Here is a 25,440-nt window from a genome sequence, read left to right as displayed (position 1 = left end):
AGGTGAGAAGAAGTAAAACTTCAAAGTGAGGACAGATGAGAGGCAGACCAGGAGATTAGGTGAATCTCAACAAAATGGTTTGGCAAAACAAATAAAGTTAGTGATGTTTTTGAGGAGGAAATAAATATGTTTGCTGAGAGTGGAAGCAGAGTGCAAACCTTATCTCAGGGTCATATGTAATATTAATGTGATTAACAATCTGATTGCCAGTCTAGCGATATGGTTATGCATAGGAAATAGAGTTTCCTTCAGGGACCAAGGACAAATACACCTGCCTTATAAATAGTGAAGTAAATTTCAACACACCCAAATGAATAATCTTTTTTCTCATAAGCATATATGTTTGATTTCCAGTTTAAGTTTCTAGCTCAAATTTTAATGAGCAAGAGAAAGATTTGCATTGCATCCTGTTGGCCAGCTCACAAGGATTGCAATGGCAGAGTTTGTGCAGAAACATGACAGGGATCTTTCTACCCTGCAAGACAATAAATAAGATTGAAAATTATATAAAGAAAGACAATTAGTAATATAATTCAGTTACAACTTCTTTCGATTACTGAACATTATCTCATCAAATTAACTAAAGGTTATTTTATTGTGGACACCGATTGATTCTTGTTTTTTTTCCACCAGTTTGATATGCAGAGGATTACACTGGAAGAATTGAAGCACATATTATTTCATGCATTTCGGGACCATCTGACAATGAAAGACATTGAAAACATCATCATTACAGAGGAGGAGAGCCTGAATGAAAGTTCGAGTAATTGTCATACTGAATTTGAAGGTAAGCTCATTGTACATTCAGAACAGAGAAATTGAGTTAATTATTTTAAACTTAGCTTGAGTTACTTGCAGCTAAAGAAAAATAAAAATAAATCACATGAAGGTCATCACAAATTTTACATGATTTAGCTTTCCTTGATATTTTGTAACTGGACAAAGTCACAAATCCTGCTTATTTTCTTCAATGCTGTCAGCCACTTTCTATTCAGTGCTGCATGATTGCTTGCAAGGTTGTTCTTTATAGTTCTATCAAAACAAGAAGAGTTTATTCTCCTTCCTATCACCTAACTTCAGAATAGATTTGAATTTGAGGGTATCACTTCACAGATATCATCAGTTTTTTGGTAGCTGACCTGTTTGTTAGCACGACTACATTACAATTCATGTCCTTCGTATTTTCATTCTGCCTATAGCTTTTGACTTGCCTGAATACTGTATCCTCAATAAGTATTGATTTTGTGCATTGAGCTATTTTATTATAGGAAAGGTACTTTACAACCACGTCCTGAATAAAAAGTGTTGCTTTACCTAAGCAAATAAAGTTGGTCACAAGCTCGATTTTCCATAAACAATTCAACTGAGATATTTGATAGAACATAGTCTGTTGTTAAATCAACAATTTTGTTTGGATAAACTCCCCTCAAAGAAATCAACTCTTGTTGAAACATTGGTTTCATCAACAGCTGGGAAATGATTCAGGGCTCCTCCGTGACTATAGAGTCTGCCGATGAATTGATTCAACTGTGTACCTCCGAACTGGATTGCAAGAGACATGAACAATATATATACAACTCACGTGGGTTTCTAGAATGGCAGATCTTTACTGCATGTAGCTCACTCATTTATGAATTAATGCTTGAAAATAAAGATGAGTTACAAAATTAATTAAAATTTCTGCCATCCATCTGAGATTAGGAAGAATGATTGCAAAAAACTCCTCAATTACTTGGAACTGCCCTACATACACTGCCTCAAGCTGTAGGATTATGCACTTCCATGGCTTTAATACACTCTGATATTGACAGTTAAGTAATGCTGATTTTCAGCCAGTTCTCTCCGTTGCTAACTCAAGTGTTGCCTTTAAGTTTTAATTAGTTTGAAACCTTCTGTAGCGACTTCTAAAGGATGTTAAATCAAAATCTAATCAAATTAATGTAAAGCAATCCAAGTGCACACACTCAGTGAATTTAAAAATAAATATAGCAACCCAGACATCCCACCCTGCAAACACTCAAGGGAGGTCTGAACCTCATTTCAGAGCGGTCTCAACCAGAAGTCTCAACCTCATAGCAGTCTGTGTCAATGAATTTGTTAATTTTGCAAGACACCAGATTCACAAGTGTTTTGTGAGACAGCTGACTTCTGGATTCTGTCTTAATGTGCTGTGTTCACGATAGCTGCTGTCTTGGTTGACGAGCAGGCATAGTTTTTTGCTATTTCTGAATCAGGAAACAATTTCCTGAATAGCTTGCCCGTGTGCTTACGCACCTGGAATGGCAGGTTATGCTCAACGATGAAAGATGTAAAATACACCTCAGCTCTAGTGACCTTCTCTGTCAGACTTCGGTTTTCTGCTGAAAAGATCAGTGAAATACTTGAGCAGCCTTCTCTGCATTTAGCCTCCCTAATATGTTGTGGTCCCTAAAAGAAATAAAAGAATAAGGTATATCCTTATTATAGGTGTGCGCAGCTTAATGTCCATTCGGACAACATCCGATCGCATATATGTCTGTAGACAGATAGACAGACAGACACACGCACACACACACACACACACACACACACACACAGCCTGCAATAGTTGGGATCAGAACTTATTTTTTTACATGGAAATGGGGAATTTTAAATAAGTGATTTAGAAGTTCTGTATCTTCAAGTTCAAGTTTATTGTCATCTGGCTGATTGTCCACAAATGAAACAACCACTGTCCAGACCATGGTGTAGCCGCAATACATATATCACGCACACCACATAAAACAATATATTACCATTTTATTCAATAAAGTGTAATCCAAAATGCATATAAATTGTGCAGCACAGGTAAACAGTTCGCTGTCCTAATGACGAGACCTCGGTGGGGGCCGGGTATTTATTAAAATCGGTTTTTCTTCTGAAAACGGCTGCGCTTAAACCCAGCCCATCGCGGGCTTCAATGTACCTGTAAGTGGAAGTGTTTCAGGAAAAAACCCCGAAGAATTTGCTTTCTGCGAGCGCATTTTTAAAGATGTCTTAGCGGTCGATTTTGGAATTTTGCTCCAATTTAAACCCCGCCGTAATCCCCTTTAAGGCACCAACGTGCCCAGCCCGTATAGGACAGCCTCGCCAGGCTTTTGTACTTCATCACCGACAGTTGTCTGGATCATTTCAGCATCATTACAGATGGCAGTAACTGTACAGCTGGACTATTGAAGAGAGAGAGTTCGACTGTAAAGCCTGCCCACAGAGAAAACTGATAGGTCTACTTAGCACAAAGAGAGATCAAGCAGGATTCACTCATTTTCTTTCTTTCTTTTTTTTCCCTCTCCCTCTCTAAAAAAATCGATTTCCAGGATATTGTATATAATTTGCGGGCATCAGGGAGCCGCTATCGATATGCGGGAGACTCCCGGAACTCCCGGGAGAGGTGGGATGTCTGGCAACCATACCACTATGAATTCCAGTCCTGTTGGGACCCTGAGATTTTATGCTCTGGGTAGGATTGTAATTCTAGTAGGGTTCTGTGAAATTTTGTTTCACATTGACATTTTGGAGAGTTCATCCCTTCGCATTTCCCTGAGGAAATTCAATACCAATAACTTCCTTTTTATTTCTACGTATATAAAACCTAAAAATATACAAAGCTAAACCTTGGTTTCAGAGTGGAAGAGAAAAATAGAAAGAAATTGAGATTGAGCTGGTCAGAGCTGCTTATGACCCAATCATGTATATAAATCAGTTGGTGAGGCTAGGGTGTGTCAGCCTGGGGAATTCCAAATGGAAGCATAAAGAGAAAACAATAGGGATGGAAAGAAAGTTACAATTACCCCCAAAAATCTGTTGCCTGTTTGGATACTACCAGTCTTTATACTGTTCCATATGCATCACCTTGTATTTAGGCATGTTGCCACTAGCTATTGTGAAGACTGTTCATTATGCATCACCTTGTACTTAGACATGTTGACACTAGTTGGTGTGAAATTTTAATGCAACATCTACCTGCTGGGAGCTCATCATGTGCATAATTGCATAGTGACTATCAATGTGATCTTCTATCATGTAACGCATCACAACCAAACCGGTTTGTCTTTGCTGGGTTTGTGTAACCTAGTGGCAAATCTCCGCTTGGAATCACACCAAAACAGTAGCTTTCAGAAGCAAGCCTGTATCCTCCCTAAACTGACATGTCGAACTTTACCCCTCTTATCTTCAAAGACCAATTTTCTTTTCTCTCAAGTGTTACTTATAAATAGGCAAATATCATGAGTTGAGATATTCCCTGTGCCAAAGCATTCTCTATTCCAGACATTCTCTGTATAGGAAATTACCTCATGACTCAGCAACAATTTTGAATCAATGACCCTTGTCACTAGTTGTCCAACCATTGCATCATGGCTGACACCTCATCCCTCTCAATCCCTTTCTTCTGCCTTCTCCCCATAACCTGCTATTCTCCCTGACTAACCAAGAACATATCAACCTCCACTTTAAATATACTCAAGAACTTGACCTCCAGAGCCATCTGTGACAAGGAATTCCATAGATTCATCACCCTTTGCTAAAGAAATTTCTTCTCATATCTGTTCTAAATGGACTTTCCTCTGTTCTGAGGCTGTGTCCTCTGGTGTTAGACTCACCCAATATAGGAAGCAACTTCTCTCCACATCCACTCTTATCTAGGCCATTCAATGTTCGCTATGTTTCAATGAGATCATCACCCCTTCCCCCATTCTTCTAAACTGCAGTGTGTACAAGTCCAGACTAATCAAATGCTGCTCCTCACAAATTAGGAGCACGTGGGCACGTGGCCAAGTGGTTAAAGCATTTATCTAGTGATCTGAAGGTCGCTAGTTCGACCCTCAGCTGTGGCAGCGTGTTTGTGTCCTTGAGCAAGGCACTTAACCACACATTGCTCTTAGTGTCTGTGCGAGGAGTGGCGCCCCACACAGACTTCCAATCTGCACCTTGTAAGGCATGAAAATGCCCGACGTAGGCCTCATGGTCTGAGTCGACTTTCCCCTCCCACACATTAACTTTTTCATTCCTGGAATCATTCTTGTGAATCTCCTCTAAACTCTCTCCAATGGCATCACATTATTTCTTAGACAAGGGGCCCAACTCTGCTACCAATATTCCAAGTGCAGTCTGACCAGTGCCTTATAAAGCTGTAGCATTACATCCTTGCTCTTATATTCCTGTCCTCTCAAAATGAATGCTAACATTACATTTATCTTCCTTACCACCAACGCAACCTCAAGTTAACTTTTAGGGAATCCTGCACAACAACTCCCAAGACTCTCTGGCACCTCTGATTTTTGAATTTTCATCCCATTTGGAAAATAGTCTAGGCTTTTACTCCTTCTACCGAAGTACATGACCATACACTTACCCACTCTACAATCCATCAGCCGCGTCTTTGCCCATTCTCCCAAATTGTCTAAGTCCTTCTGCAGACTTTCTGCTTCCTCAACACCACCTCCACCTAGCTTTGTGTTGTATGCAAACTTGGCTAAAGTTTGCAAAAGCCAAAGCTGCATAGCCTGATAGATGTAATTAACAGTATATTTACTGGCCTTCACCAATTCGAAGTTCAAAGTCAAGTAATTATCGAAGTACATACAGTATACAGCATGCCACCATATACTATCCTGAGATTTACTTTCTTGCAGGCATTCACAGTTGATACAAAGAAATGCAATGGAATGAATGAAAAATTGTACACAAACAAGGACTGGCAAACAGCCATTAATCAACAGAAGACAAACTGTGCAAATACTAAAGAATTAAAATAATAATTAGTATTGGGAAAATCAGGTAGATTCCCTGAAAGTGAGCCTGTTGGTTGTGGAATCAGTTTAGTATTGAGGTGAATGAAGCTATCCATGCTCCAGGAACACTGAGCTCCAGGCCTCATCATAGCCCGGTCCAGACAGGGACAGAGCTGAATCCCAGAGGTGAGGTGAGAGTGTCACCAGATTGAGACATGGCCCAAGTGTGGAGTGAGAGACACTGAAGTGGGTCGATAGTTCACAGACTTCAATGCGAACAGCGTTAAAGGGAAAAGAAAACAATAAACACTAGGCCAAGCAGGGCTGTTAACTAAAACTCTCAAATGGAAAACGAAGCGTACACTGCGGCTGAAAAGAACAACTAAGAATAAAACGAATACCGCCAGTCTTCAGATTCAGTTGACTTGACGGTCCAATTTCTCAGGCAAGGCAGATTGCCAACAGGCAGCGAAGTGTTGTTGTGTCCAAGTCTTGACAAATACTACAACGGAATGAATGGAGTTAAATACTGTCACACTGAAATAATAATTTCTTGACATGTGCATATTCACGAGTGCAATTGCTGTATCTGCTGCGCTGCCGAATCCGTGGTTGTGACAGAGAGTGACTGTTCATGAAATCAAGGACATGTTTGACCAAGTGTGGCAACTAGGAAGTCTGATACTATTAATGTCAAATAGTATCAAATGGAAAATATGGTTAGAATTATACTAAAAAAGGACGATGGTGTATTTGTCAGGGATCAATTAGCCCAGTCCCAACTCATCACCTGAGGAGTTCCATAGGGCAGAGTACTAGACCCAACTATCTTATGCAGCATCATCAATGACCTTTCTAGATCATAAGATTTGAGTGGGCATGGTTGCCAATAATTATACAATGGTCAGCTGAATTTGCACTCATCGGTAAGTGAAGCAGGCTATGGCAACTCTGCAGCATGATCTATTCAAAGTCTTGTTATATACTAAGTGGCAAAGGAAATAAATGCCACTGAAGTGCCACACAATGGCCATCACCAACTACAGAGCATAACAACTTACCCTTAACATAAGTAGAAATACCATCAAACAGTCACCCACCATCAATATCCTGTGGGTCACCACTGACCAGAAACTAGACCAGCCATGTAACCACTGTGGTTACAAGAAAAGATCAGAGCTTGAGTATCTTGCACTGAGTGACTCACCTCCTGATCCCTACGCTTTCCCTGCTGCAAGGTGGAATAATCTCCACTTGCATGGATGATTCCAGCTACAACAACTTCCACGAAGCTCAACATCATCCAGACCAGTGCAACCTACTAGATAACCGTCCTTGTGTACTGTCAACAAATTGGCAAGAATGCATGCCAAGACTACCCCAATGGCATCTGTTGGACTCATGACCGATACAACCAAGAAAGAAAAGGACAGCAGGTGCAGGTGAATACCACCCACTTCCTGGTTTCTCTCCAGTGTGCACAGTTTGTTGGCCCCCAGTTGGAATTATGGTGCCTTGTTGTCACTGGGTCTAAATCCTGAAAGTCCCTCCCCAACAACACAGAGTAAGTATGTTCACAAAAAGAACCAGCAGTTCAAGAACGTAGCATTTATATGGCAGCAATAAATGCTGATCTTGCCAGTAATAGCCAAAAATTAATTAAACAACATTGTGAAAGCTTGAATGATTTGATACATGAGCATTAAAAAGCAGTATTTCTGGTGGCACACTCTCAAATCTTCTAACACCACATGGGGTGAAGTGTGCTTTGATTAAGGAACTTGTACGGGCAGCTGGAATTTAATGCAGACAAGTATGAGGAGGTGCACGTTGAAAGGACAAACCTGGGTAGGACTTACACAGAGAATGGTATGACACTGAGGACTATGGTAGAACACAAAAATCTGGGAATATTGATCTATATAATTCCTTGAAAATGAGTGATCTATATAATTATTTGAAAATGATGGATTGGGCTATAACGATAGCTTTTAGCACCTTGACCATAATTCAAAGAACTGAATACAGGAGTTGGGATGTTCTGTTGAATTTGTATAAGACATTGGTGAGGCCCAATTTGGAGTCATATATGCAGTTCTGGTCACCTACCTACAGGAAAATTAACAATAGGATCGAAAGAGTGCAGAGAAAATGAACAAGGAAGTCGCTGGGATTTGAGGACCTGAGTTATAGAGAAAGGTTGAATAGGCTTGGATATTTCTTTCCCTGGAATGTAAGAGAATGAGGGGAGATTTGATAGAGGTACATAATATAAAATTATGAGAGGTATAGATAGGGTAAATGCAAACAGGCTTTTTCCACTGAGGTTGAGTGAGACTTGAACTAGAGGCCGTGGGTTAAGGGTGAAAGGTGAAAGGGGAACATGAGGGGGAACTTCTTCATGGAGAGGAGAGGGTAGTGAGAGTGTGAAGCGAGCTGCCAGTGGAATAGTGGATACAGGTTCAATTTCAATATTTAAGAGAAATTTGGATAAGTACATGGATGGGAGAGGTATGAAGGACTATTATTGAGTGCAGGTCAATGAGACTAGGCAGAATATTAGTTAGGCACAACTAGATGGGTCGAAGGACCTGCTTCTGTGCCGTAGTATTCTATGACGCTATGTCCCTATGCAGAACAATATGACAATTACTTGAATCTGAGTCTGAATACCATGAGACTGGTCCAATGAGCCAGAAGAAGGGTGAGATTGTGTTTTAAATGTTTTATTTGAGAACATATTGTTGCATTGCAATTCTGGTGCCTGCTAGATCATGCCTTACACAATTGTTTTTGTGTGTGGACTGGTAAACAAACACATTCAGGAAAAGCCGAGAAGCATGCAAAGACTGATATTCAAGTTTGGAGTTTCTTGTGTGAATAAAAAAGGCGTCCGAAAGTGCAACAGAGGTTTGTTTATTTCTTTATTTACCAATACAGCTTGGAGTAAACCCATTGGGCCCTTCGAGCCATGCTGACTCAGCAACCCCCAACAACCCCAATTAACTCTAACCTAATCATGGGTCAACTTAAAATGACCAGTTAACCTACCCGGTAGGTCATTGAACTGTGGAAGGAAACTGCATTACCCGGGGAAATCCCATGCATTCTACAGGAAGGATATAAAGAGACTCCTTACAGGCAGCACCAGAATTGAACTCCAAACTCCAACACCTTGAGCTGTAATAATGCTGAGCTAACTGCTACATTACTGTGGCACCCACTAGTTTTTCCACTGCAAGTGCCTGGTATGGCGGAAGACCATATTCTGGGAGCTGCAGGGAAGTCAATAGGTACATGACTAACTCCAAACATACTGCCTGGCCAGTTATTTCCGCAGTGGCAGTTACTACTTGCCATGTTGCTTTATTTGCTCAAAGAAAGGACTTCTTTTACAGCTTGCAGATCCAAGGCCAAGAAAAGCAAAAAAAAAAAAAAATAAATTTTCAATGCCAATTGAAAAAGACAACAAGAAGGTAAGCCTTAAGGCTTGAAAGTTCATTTCAACAATCAGTGAATGAGGTAAGAACAGAAATTGTTGAGAACAATTCAGATGAAGCCTCCGTTGGCAGGAGTCCACCATGAATGTGTGTTGCAGCTGTCTATGTGATAGGCAAGCCAAGGCAGAATGATATGGAGAGCAAGCTGTTGCCCGTGTAGCAGGATCTCCCCTTTACGCAGCTGATGAATCCAAAGGAACAGCAGTGACCAATAAGAGTTTGGAGGGCATTGCTAGTCAGCATTGAACTCAACGTAGGCCTGTCTTAGGGACTACGGCTCCAGATTTCTCCTCAGGGTTTATTCCTGAAGCCTTCCCCATGAGTGGGTTTAGCCACTAGGCAGTGGAGGTTTGAGATCAGAATTTTCCTTCTCCTTGAAGAGCTGCCAGCCACGGCTGATGAGACCCATCTGCCTGAAGGGACTGGTTTTAAGATGCCAGTAACCTGCCTTTGCCCCTTCTCCTGTTGGTAGAAATAATTCTGCCAGGGCTTAGTAGCTAAGCCACACACGAAGGCCAGGAGCTGGACTTGATTGGTAGGAGCTATCTGAGGTGCAAGCCATTGTGAGCATTTAATAGATTGTAGGCACTTATCTCCACTACCATCCCCGGCTATAACAACCTTAAAGAAAACAGCTGGCAACTGTGGAAATGCAGTTAACGTTTTAGGTTAATGACCATTCGTCAGTGGGAATGGTACTGTACAGTATCTATGTCATAGTATAATATAGCAGCAGACAGATATAGCTTTGAGTAGTTCTCGATGCTGAAGCCAATTTCATGCAAAAGCTTGAGCTCAGGCCATTCCCGGGGGATGATGCCGGATTATATGCAATTCTTTCCAATTCAAGTAATGGTGCTTCAGCCAATATATTACTTGTAGAAAAATAAATGGATTTGGAAGAAGAAGTAAGGACAGACAATGAATGCAAGAAAAGTGACATTCTCCTTGTTCGTTATTTTAATCTTAAATAACAACGTTTTCCTGCCAATGGCCCTGAAATGGAATGGTCATGCATTTCAAAGCATTCTGTTTCAAATGGAAAGGTGGGGACATTTGTCAGAATGGCTGAGGGATAGCATTCCAGCTGGTGAAGGAAGACATGGTGACCTCAGCATGAGCTCAGAAGATCACCAAGGATGGTGCCAGGTCATATGTAATTCTTTCCAGTTGAAGTAACAGTATCGTATCAATTGCAGAAAAAGAACATGAAATGGATGTGGAACAAGAGCCAAGGACAGACAATGAATGCAAGAAAGGTAAAGCAAGCGAAGCTGTCCTTATTTATTATGATAGTTTTGCTTGAAGAGGATTTCCAGCCAACATTCCTACATAGAAACATAGAAAACCTACAGCACAATACAAGCCCTTTGGCCCACAAAGTTGTGTTGAACATATCCCTACCTTTGAAATTAAAAGGCTTACCCATAGCCCTTTATTTTTCTAAGCTCCATGTACCTATCCAAAGGTCTCTTAAAAGACCCTATCGTTGCCGGCAGCCCATTCCACGCACTCAACTCTCTCTGCATAAAAAACTTACCCCTGACATCTCCTCTGTACCTGCTCCCAAGCACCTTAAACCTGTGTCCTCTTGGGGCAACCATTTCAGCCCTGGGAAAAAAGCCTCTGATTATCCTCATGATCAATGCCTCTCATCATCTTATACATCTCTCTCAGGTCACCTCTCATCCTCCGTCGCTCCAAGGAGAAAAGGCCGAGTTCACTCAACCTGTTTTCATAAGGCACGCTCCCCAATCCAGGCAACATCCTTGTAAATCTCCTTTGCACCCTTTCTATGGTTTCCACATCCTTCCTGTAGTGGGGTGACCAGAACTGAGCACAGTACTCCAAGTGGGGTCTGGCTAGGGTCCTATATAGCTGCAACATTACCTCTCGGCTCCTAAATTCAATTCTATGATTAATGAAGGCCAATACACTGTATGCCTTCTTAACCACAGAGTCAACCTGCGCAGCTGCTTTGAGCGTCCCATGGACTCAGATTCCTCAGATCCTCCACACTGTCAAGTCTTACCATTAATACTATATTCTGCCATCATAATTGACCTTCCAAAATGAACTACTTCACACTTATCTGGGTTGACCTCCATCTGCCACTTCTCAGCCCAGTTTTGCATCCTATCAATGTCCTGCTGTAACCTCTGACAGCCCTCCTCGCTATCCACAACATCCCCAACCTTTGTATCATCAGCAAACTTACTAACCAATCCCTCCTCTTCCTCATCCAGGTCATTTATAAAAATCACGAAGAGTAAGGGTCCCAGAACAGATCCTTGAGGCACACCACTGGTCACTGACCTCCATGCAGAATATGACCTGTCCACAACCACTCTTTGCCTTCCGTGGGCAAACCAGATCTGGATCCACAAAGCAATGTCCCCTTAGATCCCAAGCCTCCTTACTTTCTCAATAAGCCTTGCATGGGGTACCTTATCAAATGCCTTGCTGAAATCCATATACACTACATCTACTGCTCTTCCTTCATTAATGTGTTTAGTCACATCCTCAAAAAATTCAATCAGGCTCATAAGGCACGACCTGCCCTTGACAAGGCAATGCTGAGTATCCCTAATCATATTATACCTCTCCAAATGTTCATAAATCTTGCCTCTCAGGATCTTCATCAACTTACCAACCACTGAATTAAGACTCACTGGTCTATAATTTCCTGGGCTACCTCTACTCACTTTCTTGAATAAAGTAATAACATCCGCAACCCTCCAATCCTCTGGAACCACTCCCGTTCCCATTGATGATTCAATAATCATTGCCAGAGGCTCAGCAATCTCCTCCCTCAGCTCCCACAGTAGCCTAGGGTACACCTCATCCGATCCCGGCGACTTATCCAACTTGATGCTTTCCAAAAGCTCCAGCACATCCTCTTTCTTAATATCTACATGCTCAAGCTTTTCAGTCTGCTGCAAGTCAGCACTACAATCACCAAGATCGTTTTCCACAGTGAATACTGAAGTAAAGTATTCATTAAGTACCTCTGCTATTTCCTCCGGATCCATACACACTTTCCCACTGTCACACTTGATAGGTCCTATTCTTTCACGTCTTATTCTCTTGCTCTTCACATACTTGTAGAATGCTTTGGGGTTTTCCTTATTCCTGCCTGCCAAGGCCTTCTCATGGCCCCTTCTGGCTCTCCTAATTTCCTTTCTAAACTCCTTCTTGTTAGCCTTATAATCTTCTAGATCTCTAACATTACCTAGCTCTCTGAACTTTTTGTAAGCTTTTCTTATCTTCATGACTAGGTTTATTACAGCCTTTGTACACCACGGTTCCTGTACTCTACCATAACTTCCCTGTCTCATTGGAACGTACCTACGCAGAACTCCACACAAATATCCCCTGAACATTTGCCACATTTCTTCCGTAATTTTCCCTGAGAACATCTGTTCTCAATTTAAGCTTCCAATTTCCTGCCTGATAGCCTCATAATTCCCCTTACTCCAATTAAACGCTTTTCTAACTTGTCTGTTCCTATCTCTCTCCAATGCCGTAGTAAAGGAGATAGAATTGTGATCACTATCTCCAAAACGCTCTCTCGCTGAGAGATCTGACACCTGACCAGGTTCATTTCCCAATACCAGTTCAACTACAGCTTCTTCTCTTGTAGCCTTATCTACATATTGTATCAAGAAACCTTCCTGAACACACCTAACAAACTCCACCCCATCTAAACCCCTTGCTCTAGGGAGATGCCAATCGATATTTGCGAAATTAAAATTTCCCATCACGACAACTCTGTTATTATTACACCTTTCCAGGATCTGTTTCCCTGTCTGCCCCTCGATATCCCTGTTACTGTTGGGCATTCTGCTACATTAGCAGATTTTCTGCAATGGAATAATTATAAATTTCAAAGTATTCTGTTTCAAATGGAAAAGTTGAGAGGTTTGTCAGAATGGTTGACAAAGTTTCAAGAAGTTTCATGGATATTCAAAATTCAGCATGAAACATTTGTTATACAGTCTCCTTGTGCTGCAGTATAGAAAAACTTTGTACATGCCACAGGGTATAAAACAACAGAACTCCGGATGAAGAAATGATTTCAAAAACACTTGAACTTTGTTCAACCAAAATTATCTTCTGGAGATGAACCTACGCAGTTAATTAAAAATGTCAGCATAACACTAATTTGAAAAAAATTACCATTTCAAGAAAAGCAAGAGTCAGGGGCAGGAGTTAAGTGTAGTCGATATTCTGCTCAGTAATTGGAAAGGTCTGGAAGTGGATAAGGAAGCTGGGCTGGACATACTAAATCTAAAGGTTCTGAAAGAGATCACTAAAACGATTATGGAAGTATTAATAGTGATCTTTCAAGAATCACTAGATTTTGGAATGGTTCCAGTGAAATGGAAAATCACAAATGGGAGGGAGGGAAAGAAGGGAGGGAGGCAAAAAGTGAAAATTATAGGCCTATTGGCCTGATTTCAGTGGTTGGCAAGATGTTAGAGTCCATAATTAAGGATGAGGTTTTCGGGTACTTGGATGCAGGTGATAAAATAGGCCGAAATCAGTATGATTTTCTTCAGGGAAAATTTTACCTGCTAAATCTGTTGGAACTATAAGCAAAGTGGATAAAGGAGAGTCTGTGCATGTTGTCTACTACAATTTTCAGAAGACCTTTGATAAGGTGCTGCACATGAGACTGTTAAACAAGAGAGGAGTCTATATCAGGGCCAGAAGACTGGCTATGGACTCCTATCCTCTGGCAGAAGGCAAAGAACGGGAATTAAATGGGTGTTTGTTGATTGGCTGCTACTCACTAGTAATGTTCACTGGGGGTCTTTTTAAAATGTACTTCTTTTTTTGTTATATGTTAATGATATGAATGACAAAATTGGTGGATTGTAGCCAAGTTTGATACAAAGGCAGGTGGAGGGATAGATAGTGTTGAGGAAACAGAGTATGCAGAAGGACTTTGGTTGGGAGAACGGGGAAAAAAATGTGGTAGATGGAATACGGCCTAGGCAAGTGTATGGTCGTGCACTTTGGTTGAAAGAATAAAGACAAACTATTCTCTAAATGGGAAGAGATATGAGAAATCAAAGGTGCAAGGGGACTTGGGAGTCCTAGTGCAGGATTCTCTAAAGGTTAACTTGCAGGTTGTGTCAGTAGTTAGCAAAGTCCACGTCCCATTCCCATTCTGATATTTCTATCCACAGCCTCCTCTACTGTAAAGGTGAAACCACACTCAGGTTGGAGGAACAACACCTTATATTCCGTCTGGGTAGCCTCCAACCTGATGGCATGAACACTGACTTCTCAAACTTCCGCTAATGCCCCACCTCCCCCTCGTACCCCATCCGTTACTTATTTATATACACCCATTCTTTTTCTCTCTCTCTCCTTTTTCTCCCTCCTGTCCCATGATCCTCTCATATCCCCTTTGCCAATCACCTGTCCAGCTCTTGGCTCCATCCCTCCCCCTCCTGTCTTCTCCTATCATTTCGGATCTCCCCCTCCCCCTCCCACTTTCAAATTTCTTACTAGCTCTTCCTTCAGTTAGTCCTGACGAAGGGTCTTGGCCCGAAACATCGACTGTACCTCTTCCTAGAGATGCTGCCTGGCCTGCTGCGTTCACCAGCAACTTCTATGTGTGTTAAATGCAATGTTAGCATTGATTTTGAGAGGACAAGAATCAAAGGAAAGATGTAAAGCTGAAGCTTTATAAGCAGTTGGTCGGACCACATTTGGAGCATTGTGAGCTGCTCTGAACCCCATATCTGAAGGAAGATGTACTGGAGAAGATTTATGAAAATGATACGTTGACCTTATGAAAAATGGTCAACAAATGAGGAGTGTTTGATGTTTCTGGGCCCGTACTCTCTGGAGTTTAGTAGAATGAGGGGGATCTCATTAAAACCTATCAAATACAGAAAGATTTAGTGGATGAAGAGAGGATTATTCCAGTAGTGGGAGAGTATAGGATTGTGATGGTATCGGGTTTGCAGACCTTGAAGTTGAAAACTCAAGTTAAGACCTGAAACCCTAACTGATATAAATAGCCACAGGTACCATCAATAAAAGGAGTTTATACTGTAACCACCCAATTTTCAAAGACTAGTTCATTTCCCTCTTTATTCTCCACAGCAAGTTTAGCTGCCAATACCCACTAGTTAAGTGGTGGGTGTCCCCTCCCGACCAAGGAGAAGATACTTCCATCTAACAGAGTTATATAAACACAGTTAATTTATTTTCAGTGATACACATTTAAATTCAAGCATTCTTAAAACAATTTTAAAACTCTCAGAGGATTTCCGTCTTATAAAAGACTTTAAAATTGCACACCATTTCTAACAAACAAAGCACTTCCAAAACACAGTTGCAATTCCTATAAGCTAAACAGACATACCCACAAGTTACAGACGAACCAATTGTCTGTCACAGAAATCAAAGGTAGAGGAATGGAATCAGATTCACTCCGTGTTTCTTTCATTCTTCTTCATCTTCCTAGAACATTCTTAAAAAGCCTGAACTGCTCTCTAAATTTATACTTTTTTTTGCCATGTCGAAATGTCATATGTGTAATATTCTTTCAGATACTTTTTAACACGAACTGTCTAAAAGCTTCTGGAGACAGAGATCCCAGGTACCCATGATTAATGCCATGAAGCTGACTCCCTGAGTACTCAAATCTTCCATCTTATTAATAGATCAGCTGTTCATATGCTAAGTAATATTATCTATCTGGTCTGCAAGCTTCCTTGAGCCAAACAACTCAGCCAGTGGTGTCTAGTTTGAAACAAACCGAATTAAATAACCCATTATCTTACACTGCATCTCTTAAGTAGTTAGACCAGGTGCTGTGGGGCACCCTGTGTCATAGATAATGTATTTTTGCAAAGCTGTCCTTTCATATTCAAACTGATTACTGCCTGCAGTTTACATTTTATGTATTGAAGACTGACTCACATTTACAGCAAGCAGCTAAACAAACAATATTAGTTGGAAGTTAAACTTCAAAAACAACATTTTGATCTTCAAAAGAGTCAGCTGCTGCATTTAGAAGGCTGAGCTTTGTGGAAAAAACAAGGCTCCTTGGCTAAAAAGCAGTGACTATCCATCAGAGGACTAGAGGGCACAATCTCAGAATAAAAGGATATTTCTTCCAAGCAGATGTGAAAAGGCATTTTTTTTATTATTCAGAGGGTGGTGAGTCTGTGGAATTCATTGTCACAGATGGCTGTGGAGGCCAAGTCATTGGATATACTTGAAGCAGAAGTTTGTTGGTTCTTGATTACTAAGCATATCAGTTATGGAGAGAAACATACAGCTCCAAGACAGTAGAGAGATGCAATGTGACTTTCCTCCAATGTTCACTCAGAACACTGTAACGAGTTGATTAGACACAGGAGACTGGAAATACTGGAATCGGGAGCAAAAGACATGAAACTGGAGGAATTCAGACAGCTTCAGTGGAGGGAAACAGACAGAAGATGTTTCAGGTTGAGGCCCTTCATCTGAAGAGAAGAGAATGGGGTTAAGAGAAAGCAATAAATCAGCCATGATGGAATGGCAGGGCAGACACAATGGACATAATTCTGCTCCTGGGTTATATTATCATCTTATGGTCCAATCCAACTTTCAAGTTAAGTTTATTAAAGTGGGAGGTAAGAGCCACAGTAAAGATTTGTAGATACTTGTTTGACATTGGTGATGGATTCCACAAAGTTCATGTAGATGAACTGCTAGAGATAAACCAAGTCAGGGTGGTGAAGCAAATCATAAACACAGGATGCTGCAGTCCTGATAAAGGATCTCAGCCTAAAATATTGGCTCTTTATTCCACTCCACAGACACTGCCTTACCTGCTGAGTTCCTCCAGCATTGTGTGTGTGTTTCTCAGGATGGTGAAGCATAAAGTATTGGTTCAGTTGAATCCAATGTAGATTTCAGAAAGTATGAGTTTCAAGGAATTCTGACTAAGTAGGAAAATCTTTATCCATCTTACATCCAGAACGAAGGTCCAAAATGCCAAAAGGAAATTAAAAACTCCATTGGGACTAGATCATATTTATAAATGTTTGATTACATGTATATATAAATGATATTTGCTTTACGAGAAGGGCAGCAAAGTGTAACATATCCTTTAGCATGGAATTGTTATTTTCTTGAGTGTCCATGTGTGTCTTCAAGCTGTGATTCTGTTTAGACAGAAAAGTCATGTGGTGTGTCTGCTTCTTAACAATGTAACATTGTCACAGGAATTCAGTCTGTCAGCTGAAAGACTCTATGTGTGTAAATAATTCAAGGATGTTATCTTGTCAATAAACCTTTCTTCTTTTGTCATATTATTGTCTCAGTGCATTCATGAAGACAATTTGGCAATAGCTAAAATACAGAAATATTACAACAGAGCTTCGGATCTCTCATTCAACTGTCTTATATAGTAGCAATTGTGGTTTATTTAAAGCCAGGGCCTCAAGGGAAAGATAAAAGTTTCAGCTGTTGGATGCTGACCTGTTTATTTAGCACCGTGACCTCTGCAACCCTAACTCAGCAGCACAATGGTATTGTACTCATAAAGCTATTTGTGAATCCATGAAAAAATTGCCAACCTGATGTTGCAAATTCATTTTTAATTAGGTAAGGGGGAATGGGGTTTCTGAGCCATGTGAGATCTTTGTGCTTTCATTGTTGTGGACATCTGCTGAAAGGTCAGAAGTTGGGAAATACAGCTTGTGAACACTTAGGGGCCGATATCTGGTTTTGCTGATAATCATAGCATGCCTACTGGTTCTGTACACGTGGTACTACCAGCAAGAGATAATGACCAAATTAAATAGGCAGTCTCCCAGTGATAGTATGTTGCTGATCAAGAGTTGAAAGTTTTAACTCAGGATGGAAAGTGACTTGGGGGTGAGGAGCAGGGTGAACTGATGTGAATGGAGTTGGATAGCAACTCTGCTGAAGGGGCTCAAAGATGCAAACATTGAAGGTTCAGAATTCAGATTCAGAATCAGGCTTGTAGTGACAAAAATACTAATCCACAATCAAAACAAAACAATTGCAACCTCAGAGTTGTTACACTTGTGTGACACACCTCAGCTCCAACGAAGTGATTGTTTGAAGGAGTCAAATCCCTTATTTTGATCCTTTATTAGCAACTAGCAAACATGCATTCCTGAAGTGACAGTAAGTGCCATTAAGTGGTCAACAAAGATATGACTGCTGATGGTCCCAGGCTACAGACTGCCGGGAAATAAGCAAGAATACGGAACTTATTCCCTTCAATTTTACCATGCCTCCACTAATGTGAATAGTTACCATAATAAGTATAATAAACGTGTCTTATATGGCATGAAATTTGTTGTAAAGTGGAAGGCAAAGTACAGTTCAAGTTTAATGGAGCTAAAAGATTAATAGTTTAAATCTCTGATTATTCACCACCCTTGGCACTTTACTGGGGTCATACAGACAGATTTTCTGCATTGTAATACCTCATACATCTATGGTGCTGAGGTACATCCTAGGATACACTGGGACACATCATCAGTGATGTAACCTTAGGTCATTGTGTGTTTTGGGTCTTTTAACATCGCCACTCTCACCCAGGCGATCCACCCAGTGTTGATCAAGCCCTGGCTTGTGTCCCAGCAGCATTGGTGCACGGGTCACACTCTTGCTCCATAGCCATCTGGAGGCTTGCTCAGCAGCCTCTGTGACAGCCCTGTTGGCTCTTTTCTTTGCAGTTCCACTAAAACCAAGGAGAGGGTAGGTTCTGCATAGTCTCTGCACCCTAGTTCTATAGGCCCACATTGTGCCCTCCACCCCTTTCTCAGGCACTGCTCTACCAGCTCATGGTATTTGGCTTCCTTACATCCAAACCCTTCCTCAATCCAGTCTTCCCAAGGCACTATCAGTTCTACCATGACCACATGCTTTGAGGTTTCTGACAGAATAACCATGTCAGGCCTCAGGGATGATGATGCAATGGAGATAAATCACTTTTTTTAGATGATACATAACAGTATTATGAATTTTTCAGTGAATTAGTTTAAAGTAAATGTAGGGAGCAAAACCAGGAGAGTTTAAGTGGACAGGAAACTAGTTCCCAGAGAGTGTAGGGAAAGAGTCCTAACAGAGCACTGGAAGTAGCACTAGGTGCGCTTAAAGAGAGCATGAGAAGTTCAAAGTTCAAAGCATATGTATTATCAAAGTATGTATGCATTCTACAACCTTGAAATTTGTCTCCTAACAGGCAGCCAAGAACAACGAAACCCAAAAGAACACATTAAAAATAGAAGACCATCGAATACCCAATGTGCAGAGAAAATAAATAAACAAATCGTGCAAACAATAACCACAAGCAAACAGCATTCTGAACTAGAGACTGCAAAGAGAGTCCCATAGTTCAGCGCAGAGCCAAGTCATGGATCAGCGATCTGAACGGGCCCCAACACCCTGATCTTTTCAACCAGCCCAGCGCCTAAATTGATGTCCAAACATCAGATTTGATTACCTTGGGCCAGGACCCCACCACCTTGATTCATGCCTGTACCCAACCTTTCTGATTCAGCCCTGCGCTTAAATCTCTGTCCAAACATCGGGTTCAACTGCCCCGATTAAGCAAGGCCCCTGTGAGTTTAAAGGCCTGATGTGTTTAAAAGGAAAATGGGAAATTGAGCCAGGTGCTGAGTCATTGGGATTTCTGAGCAGTCGTATAGTGAGGGTTATGCGAGTTTTACTGCACTGGTTCTTTAAGATCAAAAATAAAATGAACAGCACTAATCCCTTTTACGGCTATTGGTCAGATTGTCATCACTGACTAACAGGACCGTTGATAACTGTAGATTGCAATGGGTTTTCCTAATGTCATTGGACCCTGACTTAAATCATTTAATGATTCACCCTCTTGTTTTAAATTCAATTGGTAACCAGGCCATGTTAGGAATCCCCTCCCAAAATGCAGGAAGCTTCAATATTAACATGAACAGAACAGTAGACGTGGTGATGAATATATTCCTTATGTTACAAAGGTCAGCTTACTGAGTTCATCTCCTTTTCGAAAGTCTTTAAACTCCACCAGCAATAATTAAGGAAAGTTATCTGTTTTGCTTGCAAAGTTAGTAATGCAATTCTCCTCTCTTGGTTTACCAAGAACCTTTACATCCATTAAAACTTAATTAGCCCCCTCATTCCACTGTTTAATTTCCTTCCACTTTTCCCCTCAACAAGGTTCCTATTGGGAGATAAATCTATTGTTTAATAATCCTATTGAACTCTTCATTAACCAAGCTGCCTGTGCATTCACTGAAAAATCAACAACAATCACTTACACTGCTGCCATACTTTTAACAAAGGACAATTGCTCAAGGTGCTTTGAAAGAGCATTTACAGAAAAAATATTGACAATTGAAATAATGAAAGGTTTGAGTAGTTGACTGAAAGCTTGGCCAAAAATCTTTTGATTTTTAATGATGCCTTAAAGAAGAAATAGAAGTAATGGAGGAAATGAGGGGTGTTTTATGGAGGGAATTCCAGAATTAAGGCAAGCTCCCCTCTTACCCCCTTACCTTTTCTTCACCTGCTCAACATCTCCCTCTGGTAACCCTCCTCCACTTTCTCCCATCATCTGTGCTCCTCTCCACTGAGATTTCGTCTTCTTAGGCCCTTTACCTTCTCCACGTATCACCTCCCAGCTTCTCACTTCATGCCTCCTCCCCTACCTATTACCTGCCAGCATGTCCTCCTTCCCCTCACCCTTTCTTCTCATTATGGCTTCTTCCCCCTTCCTTTTTGGGTCTCAGCCTAATATTTTGAATGTTTATTCCCATTCGTAGATGCTGTTTGACCTGCTGAGCTCCTCCAGCATTTTGCGTGTTGCTAAGGAGAGATAATATGATTATAAAGACAGAAAATGATGTAGGAAGAGAAACAAAGTCTGTATTTCTGGTCGAAGATGCTTCGTCAGTGCTGCTAATGGCATGATTCAGCAATTACAATAGCCTATGTATAAGAGATGGAGGTGATCTGAAGTGGTTATAGTCATGTAGGCTGAGGAATTTAAAACATATCTTGAGCAATACTTGATTGAATCTCAATGAGTTTGTGTATTATTGTAGGTACACATTTATTCTCCACTGACTGTGCATTTATCAGAAAAATAGAGTTTTGTACATCCAGAACATGCAGAGAAATTTTCTTGTTGGCAGTGAGGTAGCATATTCCAATGGCATTGGATTAATAGGCACAAGTTATTCATGCAGCACTCATCTAATAGACCTTTTTAGATAAGAGTGAACGCCAAGGTCAGGGAGGGTAAAGTTTATGAGAGAGTTGAGAAATAGATGAGAATTTTTCAACTGCAGCATTACTAGCCCAGAACTCGATGCAGGTCGGTGTATACAAGAATGATGAGCACATGATTACATAGATGGGAGGCTGGTCAAGAGAATATAACACCAGTCATCTACTCCTTTCATCATGTTTCTTATCTTTTCTAGCTCCCTCTTACATTTCCCATTACAGAACTGAACTCTCAGAACTTTTGTACTATTTATAAACATATTTCTCGCTATGTGCACTGTGCAAGGTATTCATTTAATCTGTGTTTTTTTTTTTCTGTGCCAAGTGCACTCCCATACCAAACCTCAGAAACCAGGCTGCAGTATGCAGTTGACAAATGTGTTTGTGTCCCTTCGGAGACCAGGCTCCAACTCTTTCACTGAAGCATAGAAATTCAGGGCTTTACACTTGGTCTCACTGGCCACCTCAGAAGTTACAGTACAGGACTGAAAACAAGTTGTCTTCAATCCTGAGAAGTTGTTATTTTGCAATGAATTCTGGAACTTGACAACATCCATTTCTTAATAGCAATGGATTTCAAGTGTGGCATTACACACTATTGATATCCACTTTAGTCTTGCAATTGTTTGAAAATAAAGTGGAAGCTTGTTTTGTTACGTTCTTGATTAAAAATTTAAATAAATATAAAATATTCTCCCCTTTAGAAACTGGACAAGTTAAGGAGCTCAGCTCTGCTCTTGAAATAAGATGAACTTATTTACTGGTACTGTGTGGCACGTCACCAAGTGGTTAGGGCATTGGACTAGCAATCTGAAGGTCGTGGATTCGAGCCTTGACTGGTCCTTGAGCAAGGCACTTAACCACACAATGCTCCAGTCTATCCAGCCGAGAATGGGTACCGGCAAAAATGCTGGGGGTTAACCTCGCCATAGACTGGTGTCCTATCTGGGGTGGGGGTGGGGGGGGCGCGTCTCATACTCTCAGTCGCTTCACAACATGGAAACTGGCATAAGCACCGGCCTGATGAGCCACAAGGCTCGTGACAGACTTTAATTTACTGGTACTGCCCCTTTGTGATAAAACAATGAGTGTGTCTAGTTTCTAAAAGCTTACCGTTCTACCTTCAACAAAATAGAAGACTGTTATTGCCTTAATAATATTTAGCCCCAAGATCTTTCACTTAAATTGAATTAGAGGTTGGAGCTTGTTGAAGCCAAAATAAGTCTCAGTTTACTTCTCGATCATGTAGAATGAGGCTGTGGAATTCCTACCTTATTAGAACCAAGCATAGAGCAGAATCTGTGAGTTAAATGGAGGGATGTAAGTGGACCCAATTTTTCTTTTTTATTTAAACAATCATTCTTTCTAGCTGACATCATAGCTGTTGTCACATTATTCAACTGCTAGATGATCACATTCAAGCCCAATTCTCTAACATGGGTGGAAACTCTTTGTAACCATCTGAAGCATTTCAATTGAGTTCACTCTGGATCTGCGGAATCCAGAGGCACCAGAGCAGGCAGCACCAAATCAAAACAGAAAATGCTGAAAATATTCTGCAGGCCAGCCAGCATCTGTGAGAGATGAACATTTCCAATTAATAACTTTACGTTCTTTTCACTTAATCAAAAACATGCACTTACATTGTGCTAATTTGCACCCTCAGTATATCGCAAATGCTTTAGAGCCAATGAGATAAATTTTAGTAACTGCTGTAACGCAAGAAAGGGAACAGTAACCTATGCATAGCAGACTCCCACATTAGATAATGACCAGAGGGTTTTATAATGTTGATTAGGGGATATATAATGGAAAGCCATTGCATGGAACCACATTTTTCTCTTTCAAAATACAGATTTGAGATCATTAATGAGCATCAAAGCAAGCAGACAATTTACTGCCTCATTTAATGGCTCTAGCTCAGTGTAGAATGGGTCAAAGCCAGGGATCTATTGTAGCTGTTTGGCTCATTTCCTCATCACCAGGCAGTACACTTATTATGTGATTCTGGTTGTAGCTGATGATATCCAGGGGTTTTTACAACAACCTGCACAAAGCCAGGACTGCACCCACAAAGGACTGAATGTAATTGTCTGTTTTTGTTACAGTGACACAGAAGCAGTGATTCTGTAGAACCTTAACAATCTGCCCTGTGGTCACAAATCCTGATAGCTTGGCATCTGGCTCCCCGAGGTGCTGGTTCCTGCCCACGCTTCAACACACCAGAGCCCTCATTCCAGTGCTCCCTTTACATTTTGCACATTCAATGGACAATTTTTTCTGGTACTGTGTGACATTTTCAACTAAAAGTTTTAGAGCATTAATTGGAATGACATCCAAAAGTCTAGAATATTTTTCTGGGTGCTCTGGTTTCCTCCCACGGTCCAAAGATGTACTGGTTGGTTGGTTAATTGCTCATTGTAAATTGTCCCCTGACTAGGCTAGGATTAAATTGGGGGATTGTTTGGTGGCATGGCTTGAAGAGCTGGAAGGGTCTATTCTGTGCTGTATTTCTAAACAAAGTAACAGAGATTAACAGGGATTAACTGGGTATTACTATAGTGTTGGCGCGTGGCCAAGTGGTTAAGGCTAGTGATCTGAAGGTCGCTAGTTCTAGCCTTGGCTGAGGCAGCGCGTTGTGTCCTTGAGCAAGGCACTTAACCACACATTGCTCTGCGACGACATCGATGCCAAGCTGTATGGGTCCTCATGCCCTTCCCTTGGACAACATCGGTGGCGTGGAGAGGGGAGACTTGCAGCATGGGCAACTGCCGGTCTTCCATACAACCTTGCCCAGGCCTGCGCCCTGAAAACCTTCCAAGGTGCAAATCCATGGTCTAACGAGACTAACGGATGCCTATTACTATACGTTGTATTCAGAAAATGGCATGGGATTGGTATTGTGTTTTTCCTTTTACTCTTTATCTCAGTTTTCATTCATCATTTACATCCCCTTTAGAGTAATCACCTGTGATAAATGAACCTCTACCAGCCTGTCGCATCCAGTGGCATTGCACCACTCGTGCCATTCAGTGTCTTTTGGTCTCCACTCTATCACAGACACTCTCTTTGTTCAAGCTGTCTTTACCCCTTCTCTGCCACTTAAAATGTTTGATGAAAGATCACTGAACAAATGTTAACCCACTTTCTCACTCCACAGATCTTGTTCAGTATTTAGCAGTTTTCTGTTTTATTTCTTTGAATTTCTGGTAATTGTCATTTATTTTTGACTCTGATAAAATTGTCCGGTCCTCACAGCTTTCTTCTTTTCTCCTGACAGTGCATTCGCAAAAGAAGAATAGACAGACGTGTGTGAGGAAGAGCCTGATCTGTGCGTTTGGAGTGGCTTTCATCATAAGTGTCATGTTGATCGCAGCCAATCAGATACTCAGGAATGGCATGGAGTAACTTCCTAATTCACCAACTGCTGGTGTGAGCTGGCAGCACATTATTGCAACACTGGGTAAACTCCAGCGGACTCCTGGATTGGGAACACAGTGAAATGTAAATAGAGGAACATATTTATACCAGGAACACGGAGCCCAAATGGAAGTGATTCCTTTTAACTCTACAAATACGCGATCCCACAGACAGGGATCATTCTTTTATAAAAGGGCTGAATTATTAAAAGACTTGCTTTTGATAATGCAATAAGATACAGAAGTTCTGAATTATAGCATTAGATGGGAGTAGCAGAATGAGGGAGGTGGGATCCATCATGATCCTGGGATTTTTCTCCAAAGTTAGAGATACAGTCAGTGTAACTATGGAGTGTTGATGTAAACTTTTTCTCCAACATTATTCCACAAATGAAAATTAAGCTTCATAATGGCCTCCAGCCAATTTCTGTTGAAGTTTGGATTGCGAGTGTATCTGGTGCATGTTTTCCAATAGTGAACTACCAGGAG

At 41.0% G+C, this 25,440-nt stretch overlaps 1 protein-coding gene across 1 annotated transcript in view; it reads left to right on the top strand.

Moving 5' to 3' along the window:
• caln1 (calneuron 1) overlaps positions 1-24,940 on the top strand; it is a 452,672-nt gene extending 427,732 nt beyond the window's left edge. The window contains exons 4-6 of the mRNA XM_072243140.1: positions 634-787; positions 7,571-7,573; positions 24,813-24,940. Coding sequence (XP_072099241.1) covers positions 634-787; positions 7,571-7,573; positions 24,813-24,940 — 285 coding nt within the window. The remainder of the gene's footprint in view (positions 1-633; positions 788-7,570; positions 7,574-24,812) is intronic.
• Positions 24,941-25,440: the final 500 nt, after the last annotated feature.

Source organism: Mobula birostris, chromosome 25 (genome assembly GCF_030028105.1).
Source record: "Mobula birostris isolate sMobBir1 chromosome 25, sMobBir1.hap1, whole genome shotgun sequence".
Taxonomy (NCBI): domain Eukaryota; kingdom Metazoa; phylum Chordata; class Chondrichthyes; order Myliobatiformes; family Myliobatidae; genus Mobula; species Mobula birostris.
This window is presented reverse-complemented; position numbering and strand designations above follow the sequence as displayed.